Source organism: Maniola hyperantus, chromosome 3 (assembly GCF_902806685.2).
Source record: "Maniola hyperantus chromosome 3, iAphHyp1.2, whole genome shotgun sequence".
NCBI classification, from domain to species: domain Eukaryota; kingdom Metazoa; phylum Arthropoda; class Insecta; order Lepidoptera; family Nymphalidae; genus Maniola; species Maniola hyperantus.
In genome coordinates this window covers 3,525,421-3,546,735 of record NC_048538.1, presented here as the reverse complement: position 1 = coordinate 3,546,735, position 21,315 = coordinate 3,525,421, and the positions used below count along the sequence as shown (strand labels likewise).

At 38.9% G+C, this 21,315-nt stretch overlaps 1 protein-coding gene across 1 annotated transcript in view; it reads right to left on the bottom strand.

The window, feature by feature from the left end:
* The window catches only part of cta (Guanine nucleotide-binding protein subunit alpha cta), a 29,368-nt gene extending 9,140 nt beyond the window's left edge, over positions 1-20,228 (bottom strand). The window contains exons 1-2 of the mRNA XM_034984438.2: positions 19,507-20,228; positions 4,465-4,733 (exon numbers count right to left, since the gene is read on the bottom strand). Of these exons, the coding sequence (XP_034840329.1) occupies positions 4,465-4,733; positions 19,507-20,007 (770 nt within the window). The 5' untranslated portion in view covers positions 20,008-20,228. The remainder of the gene's footprint in view (positions 1-4,464; positions 4,734-19,506) is intronic.
* Between the last annotated feature and the right edge of the window lie 1,087 nt (positions 20,229-21,315).

The following is a 21,315-nucleotide window of genomic DNA, read 5'->3' as shown; positions in this document are numbered from 1 at the left end:
TGTAGAGCATTGTCTCTGTCGTTGAGACCGACAAAACGTCATATAAGTATATGTGACAGAGACAACGCTTTACAAAGCCGAAATGTACTAAGGATACTAGTTTGTGTAGTGTCATGAGATTGATAAAGCTGGACAAGCAGTCATCATTGACTGAAAAAAAATCGAAAATATGAATGTCTGCTCTATGGGTCATTCAGGCATTGAACGAAGATTCATCATCATACCGGCCAAATCGCCCTACAACCAAGAACTTTTGCATTTGCCAAAGTGCGGCCAAAACTTTGCCCAAAAATCGAATACTACACGCGTGCGAAGCGCTAGTTAAGAATCAAAAGACCGACCTTTGAGGAAATAATTACGATATCAAGCATCATTAAGGCCAGTTTCTCTTATACGTTGGAGTATTACTCGATTAGTAACGGATAAGCCATGACTGACACAACTTTGCTTTCGTAATACACGCCACATTTACGCATAGCCCGCATACCTGACTATATTTAAAATCGTATCGTAACTTAACGGTGCGGTTTAAAGTACTGGTCAAACACAGCGCGGCATGGCAGCGGCGCGGCTCAAAAGCTGTCAAAAAATTCCTAAACAATAGTTAAAAGTCATGTATAGGAAGCAATCCTGCTGTCGCACTCCAGTGTGACGTACTTATTTGCATGTACATAAATCTCACTTCCAAAAAAGAGATTTTTGTAGTAAGTATGTAAATTAATGAATTTTCGTAATTAAATATTGTAAATGAAAGTGGACAATCATAATATTTTTACGCCGCTTCGGCTAATAGATATGTTGGTATCTGTAATTAGATTGATCGCCTCATATGAAAATAAAGAAATCTAAATCTGAATCCGAACACTCTATACACGTCGGCAGACATCGGTTTTGCGACAGCCATGAGCCACTTCAGTTTGCTAATCCGTATTCTGGCCGCTTGAACAGAAGGCTGGACTGGCGATCTTAAGAAGATGGCCAGCAACAACATATTCCAGAAGTGGAGCAATCAATAATCTTGGTCCCACGCCGTATCTCTGCAGTCACATTAATGTCACGTTATATTGGGAAACTAGAGCGGCACACGTCACTGTCGTTGCGCGGTATATTTGACCAGAGCTTAAGAACAGGTCTATGAAAAATCTTTGATGGATCACTTTTATCCTCTGCCGGATTTAACGACGTCATTACTAAATGCGATCGCAATAAAAATATTAATGACACAGTTATAAAAACAACCGACTAAATTAATATGGTATTTAATGTTTACTTTGATATCTATTTACGTTCAGATGCGCGTTAATATCAGAGTACTCAGTACCATATTTTCTAGTCTTCTTAGTGTTCTTTACAGTTTCTCTGGAATCAAGCTTGAATTTTGAATGATAAGCTGTCTCTTTTGTTTGGAATTTTTATCTCACAATAACAACCGATGGCTAGGAAATAGGAATGCTGGTTGTCTACCAGAGATGTGGTAGGATGATCAAGATGACATATTGTAACAACATGTTTAGCTAACGCTAGGAAAATTAACTCAAGAGATTGGTTAATTTTAATGTACTATCGTGTCTTAGATCTCTTGAAGGGATTTCCACACACCGCGGTCTCGGGCTATCTAGATCCCGTGAATCCCTACGACCCGTTTAATGTCGTCTATCCACCTATAAGCTGTGATAGCTTAGTGGTTAGGACGTCTGCCTTCTAATCGGAGGTCGGGGGTTCGATCCCGGGCACGCACCTCTAACTTTTCGGAGTCATCTGCGTTTTAATTATATGAATATCACTTGCTTTAACGGTGAAGGAAAACATCGTGAGAAAACCTGCATGCCTGAGAGTTCTCCATAATGTTTTCAAAGGTGTGTGAAGTCTACCAATCCGCACATGGCCAGCGTGGTAGACTATGGCCAAAACCCTTCTCACTCTGAGAGGAGACCCGTGCTCTGTAGTGAGCCGGCGATGGGTTGATCATGATGATGATGATGATCCACCTATAGGGCATGTCAACGATGCGTTTTCCGGTACAATGTCGCCAGTCCAGCACTTTGAGAGTTGAGACCCCAACGTTTATAGGTCCTTCGAACTGTGCCCCGTCACTTTATTCGCAACATGTTGAGCCGTGTCGGTCACTCGGATGCTTCTACGGATCTCCTTATTTTGATCCCATAGAGAAACTCCAAGCATAGCTATCTCCATCGCCCGCTAAGTGACTCTTGAGCTTTCTTAGCACAGTTAGCGACCATGCCTCGTACCCATATTAAAAAAACGGCAAGTGCGAGTCAGACTCGCGCACCGAGGTTTCCGTATTACAGTCGTATTTTTCGACATTTTGCACGATATATCAAAAACTGTTTTTGCATGTTCAAGTAAAGCCCTTTCATACGATACCCCAAATTTAAAAATACTAATATTTGTTCATGAACATATTTTAATTTTTTTTTCTGTGATGTAACCCCACATTCATGGTTTTCGTATTTATTCCTTTACTTATATAAGACCTACCTACCTACCAAATTTCAGGATTCTAGGTCAACGGGAAGTACCCTATAGGTTTTCTTGACAGACACGACAGACAGACAACAAAGTGATCCTATAAGGGTTCCTTTTTCCTTTTAAGGTACGGAACCCTAAAGATGTTGTTTTATATTTGTACGATGTAACAAAATAGAACAAAGTGGCTAAAGGGATAAACAGAGGAGTTTAAAGACAGATGTGTGGGTAATTAGTATGACCGACACCCGGTCTAAATGATTATAGTATTCGCACGACTATAGCCTGTGCCCGGCGCGGATGTGAATTAGCAATTCATAATCGCTTTGATTGTGCATACAAATATGATTCATTATGTTGTTATTAACATAGGGCGAAAATATACACAAAGAAACTGCTTTAATAACCTGTTTAGTTGTTTTGTGCCCATTAATCTACTACTTATGGTGTGTATTTTATACATGTGTATTACACATTTTAGTGGTTTTTTTCATTCAGTAGGAATCATCTACCATCATAAGTATCAGTACCACCTATAGTGATAGTATTAAGTAGTCGTATTTATCGCGTTTGTCTTAGTGCAAAAGTTAATCTCAAAATGTCTTTATTTAACCGTTAAAAACCGTTTATTCTGCCAGAATAACACAAAGGATACAAAAAAAAGGATTGAGAGAAAAAGGAACTAATTCTCGGTTCTTTGAAAACATAATTAACAAATTGTCTCTATCTATAAATGACTAGCTTATGCTCGCGACTTCATCCGCGTGGACTACACAAATTTCAAACCCCTATTTCACTCCTTTAGGGATTGAATTTCCAAAAATACTTTCTTAGCGGATGTCTACGTTATAATAGCTATCTGCATGCCAAATTTCAGCCCGATCCGTCCAGTAGTTTGAGCTGTGCGTTGATAGATCAGTCAGTCAGTCAGTCAGTCACCTTTTCCTTTTATATATTTAGATAAATACTTAAGGGTGGCCCACTCTTGTGGCAAGTTATACTGTTACCTACCTCTACGTGTTTTGTACCAGTTAGTTTTGTATTAATAAAATATTAACGATGCTTTTAGGTGACTAATATTCCATTGTCAATATGAATAATAAATTAGTACATAAGGTAGGTAAAATTCGTCACTTTCCAAGAAGTTCCATTGTGGTCAAGTAATCTTTCATAATATGTACCATTATTTATGCTGTCAAGGATCTATAATTATAGCAAAACACCAAAAATTATGACGTTGCCTCGCCATGGTCATAATTTGCGTCATATCCACATTTTGACGTCACTAAGGTTGACAGTTTGCTTCTTTAATGACTAGGTATCATTGGTGGTAGTATGTTTTCGTGTAGGTAGTTTTATGTGATAGAATATCATCATCATCGTCAACTGATAGACGTCCACTGCTGGGTCTCTTGTAGGTATATCCACACGGCTAGCTCTTGCGCCGCCTGAATCCAGCGGCTCCTTGCGACACGCTTGATGTCGTCTTTCCACATAGTGGGGGGTCTTCTAACGAGGCGAGTTCGCAGCTCTAGCACATTGGGATCCCAACGCCTATCGGTTTGTTGGTTTATTGGTTTGTCCAACGGAGCAATAGATTGACGTGATTTTTTACACGGGTATAGTTAAAGACCTGGAGAGTGACATAGGCTACTTTTTATCCCGGACAATCAAAGAGTTCCCACGGGACTTTTAAAAACTTAAATCCACGCGTACGAAGTCGCGGGCATCAGCTAGTCAGTACCCTTATTATATATGCGACAGTGTGTTTGTTTGTTGGTTTATTGGTTTGTTGGTTTAACCTTCAATCACGTCGAAACGGAGCATCGGATTGACGTGATTTTTTGCATGGGTATATGAGTGACATAGACTACTTTTTATCCCGGAACATCAAAGAGTTCCCACGGGATTTTTAAAAACCTAAATCCACGCGGGCGAAGCCGTGGGCATCAGCTAGTAAATAATAAAAGTAGTCACCTGTCTTCCGATAACACCTGGTCGAACTCCGAAGACGAGACTAGGAACAATATCGACGTGACGGAATCGAAGCACTGTGTCCATTTCTGCCTCTGCGTCCGTTGTCCGCCGACATCGACAAAGACGAATGGCACATTGTTGATGTTGATCGTACACTCCGTGATGCCTTTCGTGGCTTTCCGGCAGTGGAGGATATCTTGGTGTGAAGGCACGTAGTCCGGCCGCGCTATGCGCTCCAGCTCGCCGAAGAAGTAGCTTACTGAGTCGCTCTGGAAAACAGAAATGCAAAAGTCAAAGACCAGTCTAAAAGTTCATCATCATCCTCAACCCATCGCCGGCTTACTGCAGAACACGGGTCTCCTCTCAGAGTATGAAATGTTTAGCCATAGTCTACCACGCTGGCCATGTGCGGATTGGTAGACTTTACATACGTTTGAGAACATAATGGAGAACTCTCAGGCATGCAGGTTTCCTCACGATGTTTTACTTCACCGTTAAAGCAAGTGATATTTACTGGCAATCCGCACTTGGCCAGCATGGTGAGTTAGGCCATAGTCCAAACCCTTCTCATTTTGAGATGAGAACCGTGCTCAGTAAAGGTGATGATGATGACCAGGTATTTATGGGGTTTTTGTAATCATATACAGCTTTATACCTATTGAAGAAGAATGATATTCAAATTTTTGTTACTTATATTATTTAACTGGGATTAAAATCTTACCAAAGACTTTACTTAGCTGTAGGATTAAAATTAGCTTCTCAATCCACTAAGCAATAAGTCATTCTTGACTTCCGGATGCAGATTTCTTTGTAGCAACACATGGCATGGCAAAATAAAACATTCGGTTATAAGATTGTACATTAATATATTATTATATTGTAGGATGCAGGTAAACGAGATTCAAGGGTCATTTCGTGTGACATTTAATAAATTGCAAAATTCCATTAGCCTTAAACTTAAGAAAAGTAACCCTAGCGAGCTCCCCAGGGCTTGCCATACAAACGTAGTTTACAATGAACCAAAAGCTTAATTTGCTATGATCCGCTGAAATCGATCAAATATGTATGGTGCAACATGCAGTAGTGGGAGGGCGGGCGAAACGTGCGTCGAGTGTGTTCTGGGATTTGTGTGGTGCTGCGTGTGTGATGCGTATTGCTTGCTTGGTGGCTGGTTTTTCCTGCATGTTTAGCTGTGGGATACAGATACATACAATCCATACAGATTTGATCGGTTTCAGAGGATTATAGCAAATTAAGCTATTTTCTTAATAGCATAGTGATTAAGACTTCAGTCTATTCAGGGTGTCTAGGGTTCGACACAGTGCGTGCGCGAGATCTAGGTGCGTTTTCCGAACGTTTTTTTTTTAAATTCAGATACAAGTTAGCCCTTGACTGCTTTGGAAGCGGGCTAACCTGAAAGGGGTATGGAAGTTTTTATTAAACCCGCACCCCTTTGGTTTCCACGCGGCATCGTACCGGAACGCTAAATCGCTTGGCGGCACGGTTTTGCCGGTAGGTTGACTAGCCACGGCCGAAGCCTCCTACCATACAAAACGTAACAGGTTTTTGGTTTCTCAAAATTTTAGCATCGAATTTTTTCTTCATTATTAAATCTTACATATTAGTAAGTAGGTACAAGCTGCCCTGGCGAACTTCGTTCCGCCTAACAGTCGATTCAAATTTTTAAATTTTTCTCTCCGTAAGAACCATCCTCGTACTTCAAGGAATATTATAAAAAAAGAATTAGCGAAATCGGTTCAGCTGTTCTCGAGATTTGCGATGAGCAACACATTTAGTGATTCATTTTTATATTATAGAAGATGTACATCACTGTAAATAGCTTACGGTTAAAATTCCAGTGCAAGACTATTAGCCTAAATGAGCAAAAATAAATTGGATGAACTCAAAACCATTGAACCTAACAAGGCATTTCATTCAATTCCATCTTATTCAGCCTTCAATTCATTCATCTGATCTCCGTATTGACGCCATACCTATTTATCTAATGCTTCTTTGTTAACTCGACTGGCCACACTGATACCTTATTCGGTAACCACGCATGGTACACTCTCGGTACGTACGGTTTATATTAGAACTACCTGCGACTTTGTTCGCGCGGATGTAGGTTTTTAAAAATCCCGTAGGAACTCTTTGATTTTCCGGGACAAAAAGTAGCCTTTATCACTCTCCAGATCTTTAACTATACCCATGCAAAAAAAAACGGCCAAGTGCGAGTCAGGCTCGCGCAATGAGGGTTCCGTACTACAGTCGTATTTTTTCGACATTTTGCAGGATAATTCAAAAACTATGATACATAAAAATAAATAAAAATCTGTTTTAGAATGCACAAGTGAAGACCTTTCATAGGATTCCGCACTTGATGTAGTTATCTTACTTAGAAAATTGAAAATACTAATTGTTAGTTCATGACCACAATTTAATTTTTTTGTGTGATGTAAGCCTAAATTCACGGTTTTCAGATTTTTTCCCAAATGTCAGCTATAAGATCTACCTACCTGCCAAATTTCATGATTCTAGATCAACGGGAAGTACCCTGTAGGTTTCTTGACAGACGGACGGACAGACAGACAGACAGACAGACAGACAGACAACAAAGTGATCCTATAAGGGTTCCGTTTTTCCTTTTGAGGTACGGAACCCTTAAAATCACGTCACAAACCAACAAACCAATAAAGGGCCTCCGTACCCGAAGGGTGCCAACGGGACCTTATTACTAAGCCTTCGCTGTCCGTCCGTTCAACTGTCTGTCAGCGGGATGTATCTCGTGAACGGTAAATAGGTAAGAGAGTTGACATAATGTGTGTCTACTACCGGTATAACACCAAATAATACAAATTTCTAAATGGCCGCTATGAAAATTTAAAAAAATGTTATTACTTGTACGATGGTACCTTTTGTATGCAAGTCCGACTCGCACTTGACCAATCTTTTGAACACTTCAAAACGCTTCAAAGCATTAGCGAACCAAAGCTCAATTTGGTATTCCAAAAATCATAGCACCCTAACACCCAGTCACACCCCTTAAAACACAAAGAAATATAAAATCGCTGGTAGGTACTCGTATTCTCTTGTCATTGTATGAATTTATCACAATTCCGTAGGATACAAAAATTTAAATCGCTACAAGACTTAAGTGCAATAAGTATGCACATTGGAGGCAATAAAGGATGTCAAGTTGATGAGGTCACACCTACAATCCGTGTTAAAATCGAGCGTACACAATGAAAAGTGACGCGCCAAGTCACTGCTCCGGTGCGTCGTTTAGGGCTGCCAAAAACTCCTGAGGGCCTAGCACCCTAGGCGTAATTTCACGGTTACAATGTAACAATCGCAACTACCTCTTCTTCTTCTAGTGCTATCTCCTACCGGAGGTTGGCTGGCTGGATCTTGTTCACCGCTGCCCTAAACAGTGACCTTGTACTCATATTAAACCACTGGCGAAGGTTCTTAAGGCAGGATGTTCGTCTACGGCCACGTCTGCTTTTTATCTTGCCCTGTTTTATAAGCTGCAATAGGTCGTATTTTAGGTTGCGCATTACATGACACAGATATTCGAGCTTTTTCCTTGAGTAACACACATTTGAGTAATTACCTCTAATTGGCTGATACTTTCTCACTATTGGCTGAAACACATTGTTGTTGAAAAAATACCATAAATTCAGCCAATCACAACTAATTCAGACTGTAGCAGTGATTGATACAACTTTTTCGCAGTCGACAAACTGCGTCTTTAGCAAAAAACTGACACCTACAATTTTCTATATCTAATTTATTTTAAAAACCATAACTGGCAACCCTAAGGAGTAACGCTCTTGTTCCGTATCAAACGCTACGAATTTTCACACGACAATGCAAACGAATAGTACGCAAATATAAAGGCACCGTTAGATATACAAATTACAAACACTAAATTAAATTTACATTCGAAGACGAAGAGATCTCAGTTGCTGCATTGTCTCTGAAGTCTGAAAACAGTCAAAGTGAACTAGAGTGAGAGAACTTTCGGCTTGCTATTTTTGGTTTTTTATTTCCTTGAAATGTGTTTCTGTTTCGGAGGGAATACCCAGCGCACGTAGCCTGAAATGTTGATCAGATCAGTCACCAGATAAAAGAAGCAGTCAACCTATTTGCAATACCTAATATTTACTCGGCCTCCAATAGGGAGATCTGGCGAAACACCAATTGATATCTCGAAGAAACTACCCTCAAAGTGAGACCGACATAAGAAAAAGAAAATACTTAATTACGGGTTTAAAAAAAATCATAACCCGCTTTTGGCTTTGCCGTAGTATAACTACAGTCACTAAAAACTGAATGGCTATAGAATAGGTAAACATAGCAGCGAATTAAGTCGGTGTACTCATTAAAGAAGGATACGGTGAACGATTACAGACAAAGCCTTTATTGGCAAGGCGAGCAACTGATAAAAACCAGTCGGCTAAAACAGGTCCCTTATCAGAAATTGAGACGCTTTCTTGTTCGGCAAACAATCGAGCAAATACTGCTATGCTAACAGGTGTATTGTGGTTTATTGATAAGATATTTACTTGTACTCGCGTAAGATCCCTTGTGAATCATACACAATTTTTTTTTTGCCATGTTAAATGACTAATGTTCCCCTTTCCTCTCCAAATAAGCGTCAGGCTTGTGCTAGGAATAGGTACGACAATAGTGCAGCGGGCGGGGTTTGAACCGTCGACCTTTCGGTTTTCAGTTCACTCCTTTACCGGTTGAGCTATTGAGGCTCTAAATATGGAATGATAATATGCCTTCCACGAGACTCTACTAAATTAATTCAGCCAAAAGGACTTATTGATGACTTTGTTAATTAAGTAAAAAATAATATATGTCAAGGAGGTAACAGGTTTGATGTTGGCAAATATGACTATTTGATAATCAGTCAGCAAAGCTATTTTTTGCTGGCATCCTTCGGGTAGTACGGAAAATTACTAGGGCAACAACAAAAATATATCCGGCTAAACTAAACCGTTATAGCAAACTCATTGCAGTAATGAGTTTCACCAAGTAAAATCGTCTTGAACGCGTTCCACAAATTAACATCAGTTATCAGTATCACAAGTTCATTGTATATCACTGTACTAATTTATCATTAATGCACACAGGTTGCGAAATCAAAGGGTTAATAGCAAACCAATGTCATAATAGTTACTATGAAATAGGAGCAATGTTGCAAAATACAGAATCTGTTGTTAGGGAGTCGATAATTGAGCCCTAATAATGGTTTCTTGAACTCCTAATTGGACGTGTTATCTGGAAAACATTTCAACCCACAGACAAGTAAATATTGTGAAAAAATGCCATTTTGAAGATTCCGTACCTCAAAAGATAAAGGAACCCTTATAGGATCAATTCGTTGTCTGTCTGTCTGTCGTATCTGTTGAGAACCGTCAAGGGAATCAAACCCTATAAAGTAATTCCTGTTAACCTAGAATCTTCGGCAGGTAGCACTAGCACAGCACAAGCAAAGGGAAAAATCTGAAAACCGTGAATTTGTGGTTACATAAGCAAAAAAAATGAAAAGTGTTATTTCTTGCACGGCGATGCAGAACCCTTCGTGTGCGAGTCCAACTCGCACTTGACCGGTTTGATCTATCCCGTCGCTCAAAATACTTTCGTGAGTGGGGATCATACTAGAGACGTTTCTCTATAGAAAATCTCTATGTAAAACCTCAAGTTTCTAAATGCAGGTGGTTCGAGCTGTTTATAATGTCAGTCCGGTCAGTGAAATTCTCCTTTTATATGTAAGTATCGAAGACTAGCTTATGTCCGCGACTTGGTCCGTGTGGATGGATGGATCTAGGTTTTAAAAAATCCCGTGGGAACTGTTTCATTTTGCGGGATAAAAATTAGCCTATGTCACTATCCAGGTCTGCAATGAACCAAAAGCTTAATTTGCTATAATCCGCTGAAACAGGTCGAATCTGTGTGGTGCAACATGCAGCATGCGACATGTTACATGCTGCAACATACAGATTAGGCCTGTTTCAGCGGATTATAGCAAATTAAGCTTTTGGTTCATTGTATATCATGGACTTCCGCAAAGTAACGCCTGCTTCTATACAACTATCCAGGTCTTTAACCTTTGCCAAAAATCACATCGATCGTAATAGAAGACAAACCAACAAACAAGCACACTTTCGCATTTGTAACATGGGTAGTGATAGATCATTTTAATAACACGTTTAAATTTCCATCACTTATTTGAAAGATAACGATCTTATCTAACGTTAGAAATCATTTTATAGGTATTGTTACATTATAGCTACTATTACGTGATGCAGATGATTCATGGATCTGTTTCGAAACAAAGGAAATAAACTAAGTGGCAACGACATTTCGGTTTAAGGTGTAGGGTACGCCGCTACGGATGCACTGTCAACTCCTACTAGGATTATTTTTGACCTCATTTTGATCTTCTATGCGCTGTGGTAGAGTGAATTAGAGTGAGGGAACTCTCGGTTTGATCCTGAATCGACGATATGTCAAATATTAGGCTATGGTGACGTAAAATCAAAGAAAAATAGAGTTACTTGCTTTAAATGTACATTTCACGCCTGCCAGTGACAGACATGAAATTTTTGAAATTTGACATGACAAAAAAGTTTAAATGGCACGTGAGGAGTTAAATTTTACGCGTTATACCTAGTTTTCAATAGGTTTTTTTACAAAATACATTCCCATGCAGAAACGCCTTGTATGACATCACTTAACATCAGGTGACCCGCCTGCTCCTTTGCTCGCTATTTGTATTTAGTTATATTTAAAAAAAAACATAAATACTTTCCCCGTACGTATTTAACATTTTCTTAAAATGAACTAGTGAGTAAGTACTTACTTACAATTTAAATTAATTCATAACTATGTACATAGTCAAATAATAAATTAGTCAGTTTAATGACTTGTCCGTATCTTTTTATGTATTTGGATCAACAGGCAAATTAGTCAAACCGGTCTCGATTTGATATTTTACCGTCGACATTTTATATAACGTGATACTATAATGTTACGCTGGGTTACGTTAAGAGAAAAAAAAGTCGAAAAAAAACGGCCCGAATTGAGAACCACCTCCTTTTTTTTAAGTCGGTTAAAAAATGCGATTGTTATGAAAGAATAAAGATTGTGTTCGTAAATGCAGAATTCGACAGTTAAACCTAGGTATAACAGCTTTTAGGGTTCCGTATCTCAAAACTGTCCTTCTGTCGGGTCTATCAAGAAAACTTAAAAGGTACTTCCCGTTGACCTAGAATGCTGAAATTTTAGGATTTTTAAAGGAAAAAATCCGAAAACCGTGAATATGTGGTTACATTAAAAAAATGTGTTCATGAACAAATAATTAGTATTTTCAATTTTCAAAGTAAAATAACTATACCAAGTGGGATAGGTATCTTATGAAAGGGCTTTACCTGTACACTCTAAAACAGATTTTGATTTATTTTTATGCATAATAGTTTTCGATTTATCGTGCAAAATGTTGAAAAAAATACCCGAGTACGGAACCCTCGGACTCGGTGTGCAAGTCTGACTCGCACTTGGCCGGTTTTTATGGAATCATCAATCTTCCTCCAAAAATTTTGACCTAGATCCAAAAATTCTACAGTTCTTGCAATTCACGAAGACGAGTGAACTTTACTTGTGGTTGCGTCGTTTTTATGGGCATTACGTAAGTGTGCGTGGATGTCGGACCAATCACTCGCGAGCAAGCGCTCGCAAACGCACACATTTATGTATCTTACTTATACCGACACGACTTAAACACGAGCATGAGCCACTCGTCTTCGTGAAATCCAAAAACCTTATACCTAAAGAAGTCCCGTGCGGTTTATTGCAAAATAAGTTTACTGTTCCTTGGCTCTTTCGCAAAGTAACGTCTGCTTCCATCCGTACTATACTTATATGCTTCCATCCGTACTATACTTATATTATAAAGAGGTAAAGTTTTTGAGTTTAAAGGTAGAAGGTAGTCCCCGGAACAGATCCGATTCTGCAAATTCTGAGTTACCTTATTCAATTTGCAAGACCTAAGTTTAAACTGTCATGCGATAAGATGTTAAAAGTTATCGTTTTCATAGACTGGGAATACGGAATGTTTTCACCGATGACTGATATTGCTTGTTATAAAATTCTATTCCATGAAGGATGGGGCATAATCTACCCTACTTGATAATGTGGCGTTGAGTAATCCACTTCATACCAGTCGTAATTTTTTTCGTAAACATTTCATTTTATAAAACCATCGGGAATCTGATTTGCAAGGTCGATACAGGGTGTATAAGAATTAAGAATATAGCACATCGAGTGAAAACCCTTCCTTATAGGTGTTTGTAGAGTTCTGTACCCACCCGAATGGTGCCAACGGGCTACTATTGTATTGTACTATAAATGTACACACCTATGGTGCTGAAACGTGGACGCTGACAAACGGCCTTGTTCACAAATTCAAATTCGCTCAGCGAGCTATGGAGAGGGCTATGTTAGGAGTTTGCCTGAGGGATAAGATCCGAAATGAGGAGATCCGCAGGAGAACCAGGGTCACTGACATAGCCCAAACTATTAGCAAGCTGAAGTGGCGATGGCCGTTGGAGCCGGAAAGTCCTTGAGTGGGGACCGCGTTTAAGCAAGCGTAGTGTGGGACGCCCTCCAGCACGATGGACCGTGGACATAAAGAGTCTGGCGGGAAGTGGCTGGATGAGGAAGGCTGAGGACCGGGTGTGGTGGCGCTCTTTAGGGAAGGCCTATGTCCAACAGTGGACGTCCACAGGCTGATGATGATGATAAATGTACAATGTTACCTACTTTGAATAAATGATTTGATTTGATTATAATGAAACACCCCTCTCGCTGGTGTACAATTTTGAAACTATTTTCTGTTTGCGTGCCGAACAGAACATCTGCATTGCGCTGTCGGCGTTTCCGACTCCAATTTGCATTTATACTCGTAACTAACGAACTTTTTACTGAGATCGATCCTGTCGACTGATGACCTTGTATTTGATATTCCACAGCCTTTATATCGACTTATTTACGTACTAGCTGACCCGCCCCGGCTTCGCTCGGGTGTGGAGTATTTCGGACTGGGAGTGTCATCGTGAAGCCGTTGCTTGATACCTAAAATATCAATTCACTATCAGAAATTCTAAAATCCCCACGATTTAGGACTTTAGTACCTTGCAGAATCAGGATAAAAAAAAAATTGCAAATCGGTCCAGAAACCTCGAAAAAATCGATGTAGAAAAAGAACCACCTCCTTTTTGACAGTCGGTTAAAAACCGATGACCTTGAAATATTTACGGAACAATCTTTAAAATATCCCCTTTCTAACAAAAAAAGAATGAATGAAATCGGACCACGCGTTAATGAATTACAACTCAGTGCACATTTTAACTTTCATCCCCTCTCCTACGGGAACCATGCTGAATTTTGGGATAAAAAGTATCCTATATTCTTCCTCATAGTATGACCACAAATCGTACCAAGTTTCATTGGAATCCATTCAGTAATTTCAGCGTGATGCGCGGCCGTGATACAGACAGACAGACAGACAGACGGATAGACAGACAGACAGACAAAAATGAAAAAAATTACAGTTTTGGGTTCAGTATCGATTATAGAGTGCCCTCGAAAAAAAAATTTCAAAATATCTTCAATGTACAGAATTTGACCTGTTACAGTTTTATTATAAGTATTGATTATCATATAAATCTGTAATTTAGGAAAAAGGTACCTACGGGAAATGATTTGACAACTCAATACAAAGATTTACTTTATTAACTAACTAACAAAGAACGTGGATTTTACGAATTTTGGAAGACCCTTTATTTAATAATCACCGAGAAATAATTTATTTTTGATGTAGTCAAATACCCAATTTACTTAAAATAGTTATAATATTTACCCGATATTAAAACAGCCCGTTTAGTTCTTTTCCTCTTAATTTAGAGAAGTGTTCTTAGAAAACTCTGGTTTGTATAGGCACGTAGTGTGATGTGAGCGCTAAGACGAAAAGGCTCGTTATTGATTGTGTGGTTTCCAAGAATCGCAGGGAGATCGCAATATTTGCACGAAATCTTGGAGCAAGCTCCCTTTATTTGTTTTGTGAACTAGCTGTGTACTAACTAGATAGTAGATCATCATCATCATGATCAACTCATCGCCGGCTCACTACAGAGCACGGGAATCCTCTCAGAGTGAGAAGGATTTGGCCATAGTCTACCACGCTAGCCATGTGCGGATAGACTTCACACACCTTTGAGAACACTATGGAGAACTCTCAGGTATGCAGGTTTCCTTACGATGTTTTCCTTCACGTGTTATTCAGTGTTCAGCAAGTGATATTTAATTATTTAAAACGCACATAACTCCGAAAAGTTAGAGGTGCGTGCCCGGGATCGAACCCCCGACCTCCGATTAGAAGGCTGACGTGTGACGTCCTAACCACTAGGCTATCACAGCGTATACCAATACGATAGAAGATACCAACGTAAATATTAAATCACTTTCTCGTTTTAACTAACTTTCTATATTAGGGCCTGAGTCGCCCGTGACGAACGCAATTCATCTGCTTATGAAAATGTGTTTTTTTTAATTTATAGGCTAGCGCTTGGCTGCAATCCTGAAATGCCTATTCACTCTTGACTTGAAGGTAGGTACCCACTACCCATATTATAATTGGAGGGGAAAATGATGCTGGAAGGGTGTTCCAAATGTTATTTTTAGGGTTCCCTACCTCAAAAGGAAAAAGAACCCTTATAGGGTCAGTTAGTTGTCTGTCTGTCTGTCCGTCGTGTCTGTCAAGGAAACCTACAGGGTACTTCCCGTTGACCTAGAATCATGAAATTTGTGTAGGTAGGTAGGCCCTTTAGCACAGGTAAAGGAATAACTCCGAAAACCGTGAATTTGTGGTTTCGTCACCAATAAAGATTAAAATGTGTTCCTGAAAAAATAATTAAGTGGTATTTTCAACTTTCAAAGTAAGATAACTATCCAAGATACCAAGTGGGGTATCATATAATAATCGGCGGTAGTCACTTAACATCAGGTGACCCGCTTGCTCGCCATTTCTAATAAAAAAAAAGAGGCTAGCCGATAGATTATGTAGAGAATTACATAATATTTAAGTAACACTTAGTCACGCTTTTCAATCCAATGCAAATAAAATAAAGGAGGAAAAACACTCGGCCGGCATTGTTTATTCACACCATCTATCTGCCAAACTCGATACTTTTTAGGTGCGAAATCTAATTCATTCTTCACTTGAATACACACAGTTCTGTCCATTGTGTACAGAATAACTTATTTGTCTATTTAATTGTGTTTTCCCTAATAATGTCTACACAAAAAAAAAACCGGCCAAGTGCGAGTCAGGCTCGCGCAACGAGGATTCCGTACTACAGTCGTATTTTTTCGACATTTTGCACGATAATTCAAAAACTATGATACATAAAAATAAATAAAAATCTGTTTTAGAATGCACAGATAAAGCCCTTTCAACCGATACCGCACTTGATATAGTCATCTTACTTCGAAAATTGAAAATACAAATTTTTAGTTCATGACCACAATAATAAAAATTTTGTGTGATGTAACCGCAAATTCACGGTTTTCAGATTTTTCCCCTAATGTCTGCTATAAGATCTACCTACCTGCCAAATTTCATGACTCTAGGTCAACGGGAAGTACCCTGTAGGTTTCTTGATAGACAGACGGACAGACAGACAGACAACAAAGTGATCCTATAAGCGTTCCGTTTTTCCTTTTGAGGTACGGAACCCTAAAAAATACTTACTAAGTTTCATTCAAGTGCCTCGGTGCTCTGTTAAGGTTTCTCTCGTCGTTCTTCTTCTTCCTGACCTTATCCCACGCTACGTGGGGTCGGCACAACATGTCTTCTTTATCCACTCACTTCTGTCATTCGTCAACGTATTACCCACCCCTTTTTCACGCATATCCTCTTTCATGCAATCCATCCACCTTTTCTTTGGTCGTCCTCTCCTCTTTTTTCCTTCCACATGCATACTTAACATTCTTCTAGTGACATGGCTTTCTCCTGATCTAGGTATTTGACTGTTTCTACTGGTTGTAAAGTTTTACAGTACGATCAATTGTAGGCTGCGTCGTTTCGAGAATTTTTAACTTCAAAATTGGCAAGTATTCTGGTCTAAAAGGAGGTTTCAAATTCAAATTTTATTTTATACTAGCTTATGCTCGCGACTTCGCTTGGCCTACACAAAGTTTTTGCGGTCGGCGTGAGCCTTCTGTACCTGAAAAGCAGGTACTATTATATTCTGTGGTACAAGCTTGAACCGAATTCAACGCGGCTGATGCCTCTAGCCTCAGGCAAATGATAGTTAGTTAGTAGGTATTATAAAACGTTATAAAACAGGTGGCCTGTCGGTAACAGGTATAAGCGGGCAGGTTAGATACCAGGAAAATGTAAAAAAAAGCCTGACGCGCCTACGAGGTTGTTTTTCCTTTTTTAAAGTCGTCAACAAAGTGGACGCATTTTTGCATCGGCTCATTATATTTTATTGTTGTTTTGAATTTATTATTTCTGCTTTTCTATGAAGGCTGCAGCATCATTTCATTTTACTTCAGACGAAACATGCGATCATCGAGATTGTTAAACAATTGGCTGAATAATTTGATAAAAATAGGAAGAGTATACCCATACCAACCCAAGAAGCTGTGGTAGCCTAGTGGTTAGGACGTCCGCTTTCCAATCGGTCGGGGGTTCGATCCCGGGCACGTACCTCTAACTTTTCGGAGTTATGTGCGTTTTTAAGTAATTAAAATATCACTTGCTTTAACGGTGAAGGAAAACATCGTGAGGAAACCTGCATGCCTGAGAGTTTTCCATAATGTTCTCAAAGGTGTGTGAAGTCTGCCAATCCGCACTTGGCCAGCGTGGTAGACTATGGCCAAAACCCTTCTCACTCTGAGAAGAGACCCGTGCTCTGTAGTGAGCCGGCGATGGGTTGATCATGATGATGATGATACCCATTACTCTTGATAAAGGCCCGCTTCCCACAAAAGCGGAGCGGAGAGATGTGTAGGTACAGTCAACCAATCAGATTTTTAAAAGATAAGCTTATGCCCGCAACTTGATCCGCGTGGACTACACAAATTTCAACCCCCTGTTTTACCCCTTTAGGGATTGAATATTCGAAAATCCTTTCTTAGCGGATGTCTACGTCATAATAACTATCTGCATGCCTTTCAGCCCGATCTGGCCAGTAGTTTGAGCTGTGCATTGATAGATCACTCAGTCAGTCAGTCATCTTTTCATTTTATATATATTTAGACTAGGTAGAATCTTGAGGGCACCTGAATGCAAAGCATGTAGCTTTGTCATAAAAAATCCAGATATTGTACAAATGCTGTAATTATTTATTATGGGTATAAATAATAGGTATGTGCGGTAGAACCTTGCTACCGTAACGCATGACGCAACTCCGTGTGACTAATCAAAGGAGATAAAAGCTATTACAATTATTATTTCATTTATTATACTAGACAATGACGTCACAATATATCTGGTCAGCGATTTGGCAATATAACTATCGCGCCAGTAATAAACAGTATCGGAGATAAATACAGGTGGGGGGGTTTGTTAATTTATTCAACTAAGGGTGCATTTCTACTGAAGCAAAGCGGAGCGGATACGTATTTAATAAACCAATCAGATTGTTGTTAGATGACATCTTTCAGTAATCTGATTGGTGGAAAACACGTCTCCGCTCCGCATCAGTCATAACTTGCGTGCAACATACAGCAGGTAGCACGCGAGTGATACAAACAAATCACTACCCATATTATAAATGCGAAAGTGTGTTTGTTTGTTGGTTTGTCTTTTGATCACGTCGCAACGGAGCAACAAATCGACATGATTTTTACATGGGTATAGTTAAAGACCTGGAGAGTGACACAGGCTACTTTTTGTCCTGAAAAATCAAAGAGTTCCCACAGGATTTTCAAAACGTCACGGGCATCAGCTAGTTAAGTAATAAAAACATACAAAAGGATTTTAATATCAAAACTAGATAAAAGAGATAGCAGTCAAGGGCTAACTTGTATCAGAATAAAAAAATTAAAAAACGTTTTAAAACACAGCAGGAGCAGCTTGCAGTCCCATTTAAACAAACTGGCCAATGAAGTAGAGAAAGAAGCTTTGTCTGTTTAGTACAAAACTATAATTATAAAAATACAATCCAAAAAAAAGTGTCCAAATCTGTTCATAGATTCCACAGCGAATGGGAAATTCCATTAAATGGATAACGTTAGATTAAGACCGTTCAATTTAGTTTAGTTTAATAGAGATTATGTACAACAGAATTGACAGTTCCAGAAGTGGGCTGTGGTCATTTTATTATTATAGCTTGTTGCCCAAATTATAATATGAGGAAGACAGTAAGATCAGTGTAAAGAAAAAGGCAACAGTGGAAGATACTAGTGCTTTGCCCAGAAATGGTATTTAGGTTTACTAACTGTATAGTCCTATTAATTTAAATAAGGAAGAACTTTTTTTTTATTTTGAGACAGATAGTAAGTATAAAACTTGTTGGACATCAATTTTCTTCCAAAAATTAAAACGGCAAAAGAAGTGGAGTATTAAAGTTTGTTTGGAATAACCCACTTAGTGCATAGTACTATAATGCATACATTTTGAGGACCAAGGACAAAACTTAAATCAAAACTTATGTCTATGTTCGTAGGATGAAGAAATGCTGTAAAACTATAAGTTTTAGTTTAAGTTTTGTCCTTGGTCTAGTGTTCTTGTGATGCACAAGTGCGCGCACTCTATAACCCTGACAGGTGAAATTACAGTTTTACAAGAGATTTTAGAATATAACTATTATTAACTTAAAAACCTTGTATGAGATATGATGCAATTCTTTTACCATAGGAAAAAAAATGAATTTTTACAATGAATGTGTGTGTCTCTTCTATAAAACTAATAAGACACCACTCGTGAAACATAAAAGAACAAAGTAAACAAACACTTACCAATTGAAATTCTCTCCGCCTGTCATAGGCCCTCTTTATGGCTCTGTCCAACCACAGCGAGTGTATGTGCGGCGCGTAATGCATGAACAGGCGGTTGTCCAGAGACGCCGTACTGTTGAAATGCAACGCTTGCTGCCCAATGTCCAGATTCCTCGGGTTTTCCCAAGGAATCGCGAGCTTGTCCCGCGCGTCCACTAACACCTGTATCCCCTTCACAATGTTCTGATATATCACATGCTGGAATTCGCGCACTAGTTCCGGCTCAAACTTCACTTTGTGTATGATCCTCATCTGCTTCAGGAATGTCGATTTTCCGCTTTCACCCGCGCCGAGAAGCAAAAGTTTGACCTGCCGCCGCAACGTTTGTTTGTCTTTCTCCAGTATTCTGTCGATCTCCTTGCTTCTGTACCTCTGCTCTATCTCCTCGGGCGACAGCTTGAGACGCAACCAACAAGTCAGAGCCTCCGTACAACAGGTACATGACCACAGATCGTTGGCCATTTTGCATGATTATCGACACTCACATAGGAAACGAAGGGTGAGCGAGAGATTATAAACACACGCACGACACAGAATATTTATAATCCACACATTTTTAAAGAAACACTTTGTGCGAACTGATAACAATAAAATAAACTTTATATCCGGAATAGTACGTACACACGCATTCTACCCCTCCCAAATTCATTGAGTAAAATAAAATGAGAAATTGAGCGAGTGAGTGAAAGAGCCCACAGATATATACAACGAACCAACTAAAATATTTTTGTTGTCATTTAAAAAAAAGATTTTTGAAAGTTACTTGATCTTGATCTGTGTGTATATACTGACTGTAATTAATTGATCAATTGCATACTAATTTATTTAGCGAATGGGCTTAATGCAAAGAATTTCTAAGTACTACTACGTGACTCAAATTGAAGAGCTACGCAACCTGTCCCATGAACATTTACCTTTATAATTTTGTCTTCACGCAACATTAGATAACTGCTGTCAAAACTTTTTTTTCTAGCTTTTTGTTTATTGTCGATGAAAAATTGCCAGTGCTGCCAAATTTTAAATTTTAACATCAATTTAGGGAAAAAATACATTAAAAAGGTATTTTATAAAAGTATTACTCAGTGAAAGCTGAGATGTGATAGCCTAGTGGTTAGGACGTCCACCTTCTAATCGGAAAAATCGGAATTATGTCCTGTCAAAAGTACAGTTCACCTTTAAAATAAGCAGGTCGATTCCGATAAACGAATAGGTAACAAATTGACTGACATTTATTGGGAGATTTAAAAATCCATTTCCGGTAACACTATAACTTGCCATGTTGGACTTTGACTTTGACGTTTAGAATTTCATTTCATTTTCAATCACATTGACAAAAATTAAGTCAAAATCATATGTAAAAAGTACTCTGTGATCATAAAAGACAAGACAAGTTGCGCGCATTAATTTGTGCACGTGGTTTGTTTTTATTCTTAATACTTTCTTTAAATTTTAAGAATATTGTGTTATAATTATTACAGCGCGAACAGTAATAGTAAAGTCTTCATTTATTATTTTTGAAAATAAAATTAAACGAAGCTACAATGTAAATTCTAAGCGTGATGTCCAAAGAAGGTTATAGTGCCGAAAAGAAAGAAGGTGACAGTAAAGTGGTTTTAGAGAAGTTGCAATCGTATCTCAAGGATAAGAGGAGTGTGGAAGTTGATGCGAGCGTTATTTATAGCAAGCCGAGCACCAGTTTCGAGCCTAACCCTCACAGTTCCATGGACGAAAGCAGTAACGTGTTACGTGACGTATTGAATCACAAGAAGG